The sequence below is a fragment of the Macrobrachium nipponense genome, chromosome 23 (genome assembly GCF_015104395.2).
Source record: "Macrobrachium nipponense isolate FS-2020 chromosome 23, ASM1510439v2, whole genome shotgun sequence".
Taxonomy (NCBI): Eukaryota; Metazoa; Arthropoda; class Malacostraca; order Decapoda; family Palaemonidae; genus Macrobrachium; species Macrobrachium nipponense.
In genome coordinates this window covers 48,225,172-48,239,852 of record NC_061090.1, presented here as the reverse complement: position 1 = coordinate 48,239,852, position 14,681 = coordinate 48,225,172, and the positions used below count along the sequence as shown (strand labels likewise).

The 14,681-nt window shown below is 46.0% G+C and overlaps 1 protein-coding gene across 1 annotated transcript in view; it reads right to left on the bottom strand.

Moving 5' to 3' along the window:
- LOC135200340 (uncharacterized) overlaps positions 1 to 13,573 on the bottom strand; it is an 87,656-nt gene extending 74,083 nt beyond the window's left edge. The window contains exon 1 of the mRNA XM_064228916.1: positions 13,346 to 13,573. Coding sequence (XP_064084986.1) covers positions 13,346 to 13,534 — 189 coding nt within the window. The 5' untranslated portion in view covers positions 13,535 to 13,573. The remainder of the gene's footprint in view (positions 1 to 13,345) is intronic.
- Positions 13,574 to 14,681: the final 1,108 nt, after the last annotated feature.

The following is a 14,681-nucleotide window of genomic DNA, read 5'->3' as shown; positions in this document are numbered from 1 at the left end:
TAAAGGTTAAAAGAACTCCGTTGCATGCCGGAGCGCGAAAAAATTTCGGGCATAACCCCTCCCTTATTGCCTGAATAGGCTATAACCCCGGAGAGATCCGGTGTGAGCATGCAATGGAGGGAAGGTTTAAGGTAGCTTAAGATAAACTTAATATAGTTTAAATTAAATACTAATTCTTAAACCTATAGATATCGAACGTACCGGACTAAGTCCGGTGCGTGGCGGAGTCGTGTCGCGATATCAGCGCGACGGAGTGGTTAGTAACGACCAACTGTATGCCGCAGTCCGCCCATCCAGGTGAACTAGTACCTTTCCACGTGGATGCCGGAGCTCCGGTAGATAAAGAGCACCAGTAAGGTGGGAAAGGGCGAGAGGGCAAACGACTCGCGTAGCAACGGAGCGACGGAGTAACGACGGAGGGGGGGAAAGGCCAGTCCCCCCCTCCTTAGTCATCCGAGCGTGCCGAGAAGCTGGAGAGGTCGAGTCCAGTCTGGGTCTGTCCCGCCCCCCTACTCCCTCCGCCTAGGGAGAGAGGGAGGCAGGCCCGGGTATGTGGAGCGAGCGTGGGCAGACCAACCCTCCCCCCGGCCCTATGGAAGAGCGGGGAGGAGGGAACGCGACTGGACAGTCGTCTGGCTGCTCCGTGATCGCGTAGTGAACTACGGACGCGGTAACACAAAATACAATGAAACAATACAGCCTAGGATAAACAACCGACTGATCAGAGAGATGCTATAGAGAAGCAACCGAACTGAAGAGCGGAAGTATAGGGTGGAGACCCATAGTACATAACCTAGGCTGGGTGAAGCCAGACGCCGTACACTAACATAAAACATAATAAAACAAATTCACTAAACGTAAAGAAAGAAAATAAAACAGTAGGAGAAAAAATCCAGGAGTGTACGACTAACTCGAAAGAAAGTCTACCACTCAAAGCTAGCCGGGGCCGATACTAAGAGCTGTGGCTAGGGTCTGGATGGAAGATGCCTACGCAAGGTGAAAAGACATGCATGCATGACATAAACCCCGTAGGCTGCACCCTTAATATAAAATAGGTAACTAATAACAGAGCGTAATAAAATAAGGGAAGGTTCTGGGTATGGAAGACCAAGAACGAACCCGCCACGAGGCAGAACCATGCTGCCATGCTTCCGACCTAGAGCTCACATTTATACCTAAAAAACGGCAAATACTGACTCAGGGCCGGAAAAAACCAAATAGCAATAATCACTGATTACTTAACTTAGCTGCTGCGATGGCTGCACGCTCCATGATGAATAAATCCAGAAAAAAGGGCACAAAAACACAGAGCAAAAAAGGGCACGTGTATACGCTGTGCGCTAACTGAAAAGGATGGCCACCAGAGGCGCAGCAGTCGGCAGCATGGGATGGAGTAGTAGTAGTTGCTGCCCACTCTGTGGGTCGGCTCCCCTCTAGTGGGGGTTTTGTAGTAGGAGATTTCTATTGGCAAGCGGTTCGTGGTAGTGGTCTCACTCGCCATAGTGTTCATACCGACACCCTCTTGGAGGGTGAGCGAGTCAGTTGTACTGACTTTTTCTTTATTTTATTTATTCTCTGGTATGTGTTAGTACATTTACCTTAGAAATAATGGATTAAAGGATATTTCGCGCAGCGACACGAACTGAGCCCAGAAATGCAGTTTACACAGTTCTGAATGCACCCAAAGCATTAAAAGTAAGGTTTTCTTAGAGTTATTGATGATGTTTCGGCTTACAATGATTTTCGGGTTACAACGGGTCTCAAGAACGGAACCCGTCATAACCCGGGGACTGCCTGTAATGTGTACCGTTAACGAAGAAAAACAAAGTGGGAAAAAAAAAACTTTCGCTAAGCTACAGACCTAAGGCGATAACCCCCCCTCTATTCACTAATACTCGATGTGCGAACTTACCGAAATACTGTATTTCTGGGCTCAGTCCATGTCGCTTTGTGAAATATCCCTTTAGTTCATATTTCTAAGGTAAATAATGCTAACATTACCAGAGAAAAATAAAAGGGGGGGATGTCAGAGTATCCTGACTCGCTCACCCTAAATAAAAAGAGGGTGTCGGTATGGTACTGGGGCGAGTGAGACCACTACCACGGACCTATTGTCATTTAGAATTCTCCTTCACCAAAATCCCCCTCCTCGAGAGAGCTGGTACACAGCCGGCGCCAGCAACTACTACTACACACCCACCCACGCCGACAACAGCGCCTCTCGTGGCCATCCTTTTCGTTGGCGACTTCTCGCACGCACATGATTTTTCTCTGCTCTGTGTTTTGTGCCCTAACTTTGGATTATCTTTCCACAGTGGAGTTCCAAGCTATCGCCGCAGCTAAGTTAAGTACTGCCGAAAGGTTACACATATTTTTAACCAGTCAGGATCCGTTTAAACCGTTTTTTAGGTTCATTAACGGCCCTTCCTTGTCTGGTCCCGGGCTGGCCATGCCAGCTCGCCTCGTGTTTATCTTATAGCTCCCGCGGTCTCCCATACCGTGGCGGCTATTCTGTGCAGTGCCTATGATTATTTTATGATTATTTTAGTGTGGTGCGGGAAGTGCTACAATTTTCATGTTTTACATCGTACTATTCGGAAATCCTATGCCTCCATGTCTTAGCTTAGTGTTCATGCATGCATGTCCCTTTGTCTAGATCTGTTAGGCAGTTGGGTTATATATGTATACATTATATATATTTCCCACTTTTCTTTAGTCCAGCCATCCTGGCCGTCGCCCTCCGTTTTACGTATTGGCAGAGGCCAGCTCCCGAGTTGTTGGTCTGTCTACCTTCCAGGTAGGCTAGCCTAACTTCTCCTGGACGCCCCCTCTCTTTCTCTTACACGTGATTTCCTTCTTTTTCTTTTCATTACGATGTATTTCTTATGGGTTGCATATTTGAGACGGTTTGCATTAGCCTAGGCTATGTTTTGTCTGTCCCGTTCGCCTCGTGGTCCAACCACGTTCGCAGTGGGCCAGCTGATCACCTCAGTCCACCAGCTCAGTCCCCCATCTTCCTTCCTCCCCATCGTGGGGGGGAGGTAGTCCTCGCTCGCTCACGGTCGCTATGGCAATCATCCGAGCACCCCTCCCCTCCTCTTCCCTTCTCAGGGAAGATACGGGAGTTACGGACAAAGGGGGGGTCCTGAGTCTGGGTCTTTTACCGTTCTCTCCATGAGTTTCGGGGGGGTACCCCGTGCGTTCGGGTTGGGTTGGCCACCCCGCCAGCTCGCACTGGGTCCTCCTCGGTTCTCTCTATGGCTACCTCCTCTATCCTCCCCATCCGTTATTCGGCAGACTCGCTGGCTCCGCCAGCTCCTTGTGGGCAGCAGAGAGTAGCCTTGACATGCATCCCTCTGTATTCACATTTTATGATTCATAGTTCTGTTGCCACTTCCACTAGTCCGGCGGAGCACCCGCTCACCATCCGGGTTCTCTGTCTGCTAGCGAAAGTTTTTTACGGCGGAGTTACGCTTCGCTTGCCTTCTTTATTATTTATTTTATCTTATTTTGTTTTAATTTAAGTTTATGTACTTGGGTAATCTTCTCGTGTATCTCCGCTGTGATTGTACCCTCACCTCGGTGTACTCTCGGTTTATGAGCAGGTAACTGGTTCGGCGGAAATCTTCGCTCCGATGTACCGGAGTTTTTCGGACCAGTTTACCACGTCCTACGGACTTTCTCTCACTGAGTATAGGAGAGGATTATGCCCAGAATAAATTTTCACTCCGGCATACAGCGGAGCTTCATATCTCTTAACAGGTTAGCCCTGTTAGTAACTGCCGATACTTATGTATCTGTTCACTTACAGGCTACCAACTGTCAAGAGGCGGGGTGCAACGCCATCCTGCAGGACCCATGCGGTCATGAGGTCTGCCGGACCCACACTCCCTGTGCTGTCCGCCATGACGATTTGATTGTTTGGCATCACGAGGCCTGCTCCATCTGTTATGATCTGGTGGATCAGTTTACTGCCGGAGTAAGTATATACCAGTGTAATACACTTGTATCTGTTCTTGGTATATACTGCTATAAAAGCATATGTCAAGATAAGTGTATAAGTATGACTTAGTCTTAAGTATTAATCTTCTATCCTCGGGGCTTCGTTGTAAGGATTACAATGACCCTTTATTTCAGGCTGCCGCCGTGAAGGACGCCGCGTCGGCTACCTTGAAGGCCTGGGTAGGAGGCTTTGGGAAGAACGTCTCCAAGGGGTAGCTATACATCCTGGACAAGAGTATGGCTGTCCGCCTCTTCCCAGGCGGCAAGTCGACCGGTTACGTCGACCCAGCAGCGGCAGCTCCGTGCATCGCTGCTATTCAACAACAGGTGGCGCAGGCATTGGCGGAACAAGGGGCCCCGGAGATCGCCGAGGACGTTGCAACCCTGGAGTAGAGCTGATGACGGTAGGAGAGAGTGATTTACTGGTTGAGGTAGGTTTGTTAGGCACTCAAGGGCTTCCCTTGGGTGTTTCTGGATCTTGGTCCCCTATTCCTTCTTCTTCTTCCTTTCAAGGCTTTTCTGAGTCGGACATGCCGGCTAGGACGTCATCAGCTTCAGCTATCCCTAAAGTGAAAGGGAAGCGGGAGCAGAAGACCCTGGAGAGGACGTCTTCTAAGAAGACCTCGTCCTCGTCATCTCATAAGACTCCAGCTCACCATCCCGGAGCAGAGAAATCGAAGTCTTCTTTGACTTCTTACTCGAAAGGGCCTAGAGGCAAGTCCTCTAAGGAGAAGGCTCGTGCTCCCTCTGAGCCAGAGCCTCCGACGTCCACCGGAGCGCGTCCTAAGACTCCCGCATTGGTCAGGGACCTAGTCCCTTCGATACCGAGGCATTCACCGCAGGGGTGATGCAACAGGTGGGCAATCTAGTCGGTTCTATGATGAACAACAGGCTAGAACAGATGCTAGCGCGCATCTCCACCTCGTTTGAGGAGTCGGGTTAGTCAATCCAAAACATATCGGAGCGACTGACTAACCAGGAAAACCTGCTGGCGGGCCTTAGGGAAAATCCCCCAGCAGTTCTTCCTCAGGCAGGTGCCGGAGTAACATGCCGGACTATAATACTCTCCCTCCCTTCACCATGAGCAATCCTTGGAGGGTCGCAGCCTTTGCCCCCTTCAAGGATGGGATGATTTCTATTCCCGATTGTGGAACTCGAAGAACTGAGGACTTTGAGTTCCACCCCGCCAATCTCCAACCACCTTTCATGGGCTACGCTCGATCGACGGAGACGGCATTGAGGAGGGAAGACAGGATCCCAAAGGCAACTGTCATGTATTACAGTCGGGATCAAGCCCAGAGGGAATGGGTTAGATGCCTCGAAGATTGGGATTGTACAAACACCAAGCTTCAGGCTTTCAAGAGCCCATTCACCATCTTTGTGTCAGAGGAGGAGACACCGCTCCCCTTTACCACAAAGTTGGCGGGGGCAACTATACAGGCCGCCATGAAAGACGAGCCTATGCCTCAGCTGAGAGAGTCGGATCCTACATACCTACTCTTTCCAGGTTCTGAGGATCTCTGGGCTGATCTACCGGCTTCCTTCACTATCGGGAAGCTCAAACCGGATTGTGCTATCGAACAGTTCGGGGAGAGACTACCGAGGTTGCCGGATAACCTGATCCAAGCGGAGTTTGACACTAGGACCAGGTTAGGGAAGACCCTGAATGCCTTGGTTATGACAGAGGTTGCCGCCATCACTTATGGGACGGAGCCTCTGTTCAAACTCTTGGCAAAAGCTCAAACACAAACCGTAAAGTTTGACCTGTACGACTTTGTGGTTGCTAGGCGTAACTGCAGGAAGCACGTCCTGCAGGAAGCCACAATTAGGCACAAGCCGAGCAAATTGCTCGCGTCATCCATTTGGGGAGCTGACCTCTTCCCCGAATCCGTGGTGAATGAGGTTCAACATGAAGCGACCAGGCTGAATCAGAGCCTTAATGTCCGCTGGGGACTTTCTGGCAAGAGGAAGCCAGAAGGTACCCCCTCAAATGTGAAAAAGCAGAAGAAGCCCAGGAAGTTTACACCTTTCCAGGCTCCGCAGCAACAGCAGATGGTTCAGGCGGTCCCCGTTTCCCAAATGCTTCAACCGTCCTCTTCGAAGAACCAGAACCAGCCCATTCTCCTGCTGACGTCTCAAACCAGCCCTCGACTTCCTATGCTGTATCCCCAGCCTTTAACCCTGTTTTTGAAGGACAGGCATTCCAAGCCTTCAACAGGTTTGGAAGGGGAAGTAGAGCTAGGGGTGCATTTCGCCAGAGTGGTGGTGGAAGGACACCCAGCAGGGGAAAACACTTCCGTGGAGGACGCGGAGCACGTCCTGCCCAAAATCAGTGAGAACCCTCAGGTGGGAGGGAGGCTGGTTCCTCTATCGACACAGATGGGGATTCAGCAATTGGGCACAAAGCATTGTGTCCAAAGGGCTGGGATGGAGTTGGATCAAAGGTCCCCCTCCATCCAAAACATTCCTTCAAATACCAACAAAGGAATTGACAGAGTATGCACAAGAGCTCCTTCAGAAAGGAGTAGTATCAAGAGTCAAACATTTAAAGTTTCAAGGTCGCTTGTTCAGCGTGCCAAAGAAAGGCTCAACAAAAAGAAGAATAATTTTAGACTTGTCCCGTCTAAACTTATTCATTCGTTGCGACAAGTTCAAAATGCTGACTATCTCGCAGGTGCGGACCTTACTTCCCCGTGGGGCCGTCACCACCTCTATCGATCTTACAGACGCATACTATCATATCCCAGTCGCGAGACACTTCCGCCCATATCTAGGCTTCAGGTTGGGAAACCAGGCATTCTCTTTCAAAGTGATGCCCTTCGGGCTGAACGTAGCCCCCAGGGTGTTCACGAAAATAGCGGAATCAGTAGTCCAACAACTGAGATCACAGGGGATAATGGTAGTAGCGTACCTGGACGATTGGCTCATTTGGGCAACAACCGTCGAGGAATGCCTCAAAGCCACAAACAAAGTAATACAGTTTCTGGAACATCTGGGGTTCCAAATAAACAAGATCAAACCCAGGCTGACGCCGGAATCTCGTTTTCAGTGGCTCGGCATTCAGGGGGACCTGAACTCCCACACTCTGTCAATTCCGTTGGTCAAAAAGAAAGAAATAGCCAAGTCAATAAGGCAATTCCTCAAATGCAAACAAACATCAAGGAGAAACCAGGAAAGGATCCTAGGTTCCCTCCAGTTTGCATCAGTCACAGATGTTCTGCTGAAAGCAAAGTTGAAGGACATAAATCGAGTTTGGCGCTCAAGAGCAAATGTCAAATCTCGAGACAAGTTGTCAGGCATCCCGCCGATTCTTCGCAAGCGTCTCCGCCCCTGGGCGGAGACCAAAAATCTGTCCAAATCAGTTCCTCTCCAATTCCCTCCTCCGGCGTTGGTTATCCACATGGACGCCTCTCTGAGCGGGTGGGGAGGATACTCCCAATTCAAAAAAGTTCAAGGGACTTGGTCGCCTCAGTTCCGCCGGCTTCACATAAATGTACTGGAAGCCATGGCAGTATTCCTCACTCTAAAAAGGCTTCTTCCAGCCAAGAATTCCCATGTCAAGCTGGTATTGGACAGCGCAGTAGTAGTACACTGCATCAACAGAGGAGGATCCAAATCAAGACATGTGAACCAAGTCATGATAGCCATCTTCTCTCTAACAACCAAGTACAAATGGCATCTTTCCTCCACTCATCTGGCGGGAGTAAGGAACGTGATAGCAGACACTCTGTCTCGCTCAGTTCCTCTAGAATCGGAGTGGTCCCTGGACAGGCGCTCATTCCAGTGGGTATGCCAAAAGGTCCCAGGCCTCCAGGTGGATCTTTTCGCATCACAATCCAACCACAAGCTCCCTTGCTATGTGGCCCCCAACCTGGACCCTCTGGAATCAATGGAGGAAGATATACATCTTTCCTCCAGTGAATCTTCTATTGAAAGTCCTGAACAAACTCAGGTCATTCAAGGGACAAGTGGCTCTAATAGCACCGGATTGGCCCAAGAGCAATTGGTACCCTCTTCTTCTGGAATTGGGTCTCCAGCCTCAAAGGATTCCAGACCCCACTCTCTCAGTCAGTACAAATGAGGACTGTGTTCGCTTCCTCAGGAACTCTCAAAACCCTAACTTTATGGACTTCATGAAGTTCGCGGCTAAGAGAGATGTAAATATCGATCCCCAAAATATCCTTTTCTTAGAATCGGATAAAAGGGAATCAACATTGCGCCAATATGACACAGCAGTTAAAAAACTGGCAAATTTCCTGAAGGAAACGGATTCTTGAACCATGACAGTTAATTTAGCTATATCCTTTTTCAGATCTCTGTTTGAAAAAGGTCTAGCAGCTAATACTATTACAACCAATAAGTCAGCTTTAAAGAAAATCTTCCAGTTTGGCTTTAAGATAGACTTAACAGACTCTTACTTTTCGTCTATTCCTAAAGCTTGTGCTAGGCTCAGACATTCAGAAAGACCTAGTTCAATTTCATGGTTCTTGAATGACGTTCTCAAACTGGCTTCAGATACTGACAACGATTCATGCAATTATATGATGATATTAAGGAAAACATTATTCTTACTAAGTCTGGCCTCAGGAGCCAGGATATCCGAACTGTCGGCCCTTTCCAGAGACTCTGGACATGTCGAATTTCTCCCATCAGGAGAAGTTCTTTTATCTCCAGATCGTAGTTTTTTGGCTAAAAACCAGGATCCCTTGATAAGATGGGCCCCTTGGAAGGTCCTCCCTCTTCCTCAAGACCCTTCTCTATGTCCGGTGACGACCTTACGAGCCTATCTGTCCAGGACATCACCTAGGTCATCAGGTCCCCTTTTTATAAAGGAAAAAGGTGGCACTATTTCCTTAAAAGGGATCAGACAACAAATCCTATATTTAATTAAACAAGCTAATCCTGATTCATTCCCCAGAGCCCATGACATCAGGGCAGTAGCCACCTCTATTAATTACTTCCAGCACATGAATTTCGATGATTTAAAAAAGTACACTGGCTGGAAATCGCCGACAGTTTTCAAGAGTCACTACTTAAAATCCTTGGAATCTCTTAAATTTCCGGCAGTGGCAGCGGGAAACATAGTTTCCCCTGACACTGTCTAGTAGTTGTAGTAAAAAATCCAGATCTCCTTTCTACCGCCTCACTAATATTTTCCTTTAACCCTACCGTCAGGCTCAATCCTGTTTTGAGCCTTAGCTGCCTAGAAAGGCTACATATCGTGAGGTGTCCCTTATTTTTTTGCTAGGGTCACTCACACATGTAAATAGCATTGCCAATTGTGGCTATTTTGTGATGTTCTCCCTTATTTTTATGCTAGGGAGACTCACTTGTATATACTAATATTTGATAAATTCTAGTTTTAAGTTATCATAAGTTAGTCTAAGAGTAATTTTAAGCTCTACTACGTACTTTAAGACTAACTCACATTATGTTATACTGGTTTAGTTTAAGTATGATCACTTTGTAACTGTTGAAAAACTGGATTATAATTATTTTGTTTTACTTTTGTGTTTTCTTAAGACCTTCCATTGTTTCTTTCTCAATCTTGTGCTAATTCTCTGGTACTATTTCACAAAGCGACACGGACTGAGCCCAGAAAAGGAATTTTGACAAAGGAAAAATCTATTTCTGGACAAGGATCCGTGTCACCCAGTGAAATTCCCCCATGTTTATATCCCACCCTTGCGCCCAAGATTGGTCCTCTAACGTCAAGGATGCCCACGAGAGGCGCTGTTGTCGGCGTGGGTGGGTGTGTAGTAGTAGTTGCTGGCGCTGGCTGCGTACCAGCTCTCCCGAGGAGGGGGATTTTGGGGAGGGAGAATGCTAAATGACAAGAGGTCCGAGGTAGTGGTCTCACTCGCCCCAGTACCATACCGACACCCTCTTTTTATTTAGGGTGAGCAAGTCAGGATACTCTGACATCCCCCGAGGGGGATGTCAGAGTATCCTGACTTTTTCTCTGGTAATGTTAGCATTATTTACCTTAGAAATGTGAACTAAAGGGATATTTCACAAAGCGACACGGACCCTTGCCAAGAAATAGATTTTTCCTTCGTCAAAATCCCTTTAGCGGCTACGAAAGGTCCCAGCGAGTAACCGTCCATTGAAGTGAACTGAATGTCCTTGAGGTAGAAAGACGTGAAGACAAGCCGATTTCCAGGTTGCTGCTTCCAAAATCGATGACACTGAATAGTTCCTTAGGAAAGCCGAAGAGGTAGCTAATGGAATGAGCTCTTGGGCGAGAATCGCTGCTGCCGGGATCGGCAGGAACGTTACCTGAAGCCTGAGTAATAACTTTCCGTAGGAAAAAACTGACCTCATTCTTCGAAATGGCTCTAGAGGGATTCCTAGGTGACATAAATAACGTCCATGGATGAGGCAAGAGCTTTTCTGTGCGTGTCAAATATGTCTTTAGTGCACGGACCCGACAAATGCGCATCTCGAGTCTGTCGTTTCCAACAAAATCCTCCAAAGAGGAGACTTTAAATACTCTCTCTCGGCAGGGGATTGGTTTCCGATTCCGATTTGGCAACAAATTCCGGTACATACGAGAGATAGATATCCCTACCTGAAAACGATACTGTCCTAGATACTGCTTGTATCTCTCCCACTCTCTTCACTGTAGCAAACAAAACCAAGAACAAGACTTTCTTGGTCAGTTCCGTCAGGGACAACTCTTCTAAGGGCTCGTAACTCGAAGACCTCAGCAGATTTAAAACTGCCGCTAAATCCCATAAAGGGGCACTGAGCGGTATCATAGGGCATTCAATTTTGAACGACCTTAGGAGATCGTGCAATACCCTGCTGTTAGACAACTCTGGGAGATGAAACCAGAACGTACTACTCAGCATAGACCTATATCCCGTTATAGTCCAGTATGACAACTTCTTGTGTTTCCTGAAAAACAGGAGGAAATCCACAATCTTCGCAATGGTAGGACAAGAGATACTATGTCCTTCCTTCCTACACCAGCTCCTGTACATTGCCCACCTAACTTGATAAGAGTTTTCTAGTAGACTTTCTTAGACATAGGGAAAGCTGGCAAGCCACTTCCTTAGAGAGCCCCGTACTGCGCGCCGCTCGCTGGATAGTCTCCACGCAGCTAGGTTGAGCAGGCGCAGGTTCTGATGATAATAATGAAAATGTGGTTGTCTGAGTAGATCTCTCCTTTTTGGGAGGATCACAGGAGGTTCCTCTAACATTTCTAGGAGATCCAGGAACCACAGTCTCTGGGACCAAAACGGAGCTATAACAGTCATTTGAGTCCCCGTACTGCTTCTTAGTTTCCCTAATACCTGATGTATTAATTCAAAGGGGGGAAAAGCGTACACCTGTAGGTTGTCCCACGAGTGGAGCATCGCATCTGTTCTGCACGACATGGAATCCGCTACCAGGGAGAAGTAGGTTGGAAGTCGAAAATTCAGTCTTGTGGCGAAAAGGTCTACTGAAGCCGGCCATCTCTTTAGCAAGAGCTGGACTTCCTCTTGTACTAACGTCCACTCACCCCCTAGTACTTCTCTTGACTGACTCAATGCATCCGCCAATATGTTTAGTTTTCCCGCTTTGAACTGGGGAAGGAGAGAAACCCTGTGCGATTCGCACCACCAAAGTATTCTCTGTGCGATCATATTTAGCTTTGCCGACCTTGTTCCCCCTTGTTTCCTCAGGTAAGCCAATGCTGCCAAGTTGTCTGAGAAAAGCACTATCGCTTTTCCCCCGACCAACTCTGAAAACCGTGTTAGTGCTTTCTCTACTGCTCTCAACTCGCGGTAATTTATAGATTCCTCCCGATCCAGATCCTTCCAAAGGCCTTTGGCCTGAGTTTCCCCTAAGGTTGCGCCCCAACCTTGATCCGAGGCATCTGTATATAGATGAATGTCCGGAATCAGGAGGGCCAGACTTACTCCGGCGGTCAGATGAGATTCTTCTGACCACCACCGAAGATCCTCTAGGCAGGAATCGTCCCAGATTATCACTGCGCTCTCTTCCCAAAAGTCCCAAATATTCCTGAGACATGCCTGCAGAGAGCGCATCCGGAGACAAGATCCTGGAACAATAAGGGAGAGAGAGGACATCTTCCCCATCAAACTTCTCCATTCGCTCACTGGTTGAGCCCTCTGTGACCTGAAGCTTTCTATTTGACTGAGGATAGAAAGCACTCGCTCTTGTGTTGGAAAAGCCCTCAAACGACGAGTTTCAATCATCATACCTAGATATGACTTTACTTGTGATGGTGAAAGGGAACTCTTCTCTGGGTTGATTCTTATTCCTAACCTTTGACACAGTTGTAACAGGAACTTCCTTGCTCTTAATGCTTCCTCTCTTGACGAAGCCTGAATGAGTCAATCATTGAGACACCTCCTCATTCTGAATCCCCGACGATGCATTATCGCAGATATCGGAGATATTATCCTCATAAACACCTGAGGTGCAGTGGTCAGCCCTAAGTAGAGGACTTTGAACTGGAAAGTTCCGGATGGACCCGAGAATCAAAGGAACTTCCAGATTCCTGATGTACAGAAATCTGGAAATAGGCGTCCTTGAAGTCCACCGAAATCATCCAGCCGTCTCTCTGAACCGACCTCAGCACAGATTGGGAAGTTTCCATGTGGAATTTTGTAGAAACCACCAGTTGATTGAGACTCAACAAGTCTATAATCGGCCTCCTTGGCGGTCACAAAAATCCAGCTGTAAAACCCCGGCGAAGGGGGAGCAGGTTCTATCGCTCCCTTCTCTAAAAGTGACTGAATCTCCGCTGCCAAGGCCATACCCATGATGGAGTGCAGGTCTCCCTTGCCCCCCCAATGGACGGTAATTACCGCCTAGCCACCTTGTTCCAGCTTCGCTGTAAGCAATTCCTAATGTAAAGAACCAAGGGTTTGTATCTTGTGTAGGAACAAATGCTTAATTGAAAAGCGATGATATAAAGAATAAGATTTTGACCTAGTGAAAGGAATACATACGTTACTAGTACCCAGAAAGACTTGCATTGTCAGCTCTTCTTCAAGAAGGACCTCTGGTCACATTACAAATAACATTTTTTTAAATAAGACGTTTTACCACTATATAAACAAAGTTAAAGTACTGAAAAGCAATAATTTTTATTTCATATGGAAACTGACTGTAGTGTGTTGTTGGCAATCCATTGCTAAGAATATGAAAATCAATCACTCACTCTTAGAAAAACATCATCTATTTATATGTTTCTCTGTCCAAGCTTGGCATGCTTTATCAAATTATATACATTTTAAGAAGTCCACATGAACTGTATTAAAACTAATAGTTAGTCACATTTTCAAGAATGAAACTAAAGTACATGCTCTGACAACATAAAGCTTACTTGAGAGCAAAGCGTAACCAAGGCATCCATTTGATACTTTCTTGCTAGATGGTAGACTTTCACAGCAAGCCTTACAGAATTCAGATTAGTGTGACCATAATATATATAATGCAGTAGCCACTTGAAAGCTTCTGGTGGATCTTCAGGAAGTTTCAATTCTTCACCTTCTGCCAAGGGACCATAAAACATTCTTTCAAAGACTGGAGAACTGATGGCCAAGACAAAGCGGTGTGCCTGTTGATAATTTCAGGGATTAAACACAATATTTAGTGCTAACTTCATTAAAATGCAAAGGCAGTGGTCTCTTAAACACAAAAGATAATGGCACGGATCTTGATATATAACAGTAACGTGTTCAAAAGCTTAGCTCTTAAAACTATTCTATACCACCAATAACAAACCATTCAAGTATATAAACCATACCTGACAAGCCTTTCTATTACTGTATTTACTGGTGTACAAGTCACACACCTATTTTACTACAAGAATATTTTGTGGAGAAAAAATAAACAATTTTAGTATGTTTCATCATACAGTTATTGAAAGATATTTTAAAGTGATTTTAGAGGGAAAAAAGTATGATTCTAGTTTAAATTTGATGTTATAACAGTGCCTTTTTTCTTTTCACCCATTGGTTTGGACTGCATGAAATTTACCATAAATGATGCTACATTAGGGGTGCGGTGATTGGCAATTTTTGAGGAATTTTTTATTTCCAGATATTGATGAATTTATACTAGTTAATATTAAAATAAACATGTTCTGAAGTATTATTGCCAAAAAAATTGTTTGCTTTTTTTTCAAATTTGTTCACTCCATATCAGCCTGTGAGTGGCTTTGAGCGACAAATTCTCGCACATTTTAAGATATGTCTCTTCCTAATCAAGTGAAAACTAACCATTTTCTACAATACAGCTAGTTGTGCACTGAAGAAAACATGAGAAATTCATCTGGCAAACTAATAAATCTCCATATGTTCTGATTACAATTTCTTTGACAAAATTAACTGTTAGTATTTCCTTTTTGGATTTTTATATAATACATATGCAATAAAATTCATTACACACACACACACACACACACACACACACACACACACACATATATATATATATATATATATATATATATATATATAATATATATATATATATATATATATATATATATATATATATATATATACAGTGGTACCTCGACATACGAAAGGCTCAACTTACAAAAAACTCGAGATACAAAAGCAAATACAAAACATTTTACAGCTCTACATACGAAAATTGCTCAAGTTACGAAAAGTTGTTGCTGTAAAGTCCCGAGATTCGCCCAGACCACCGAG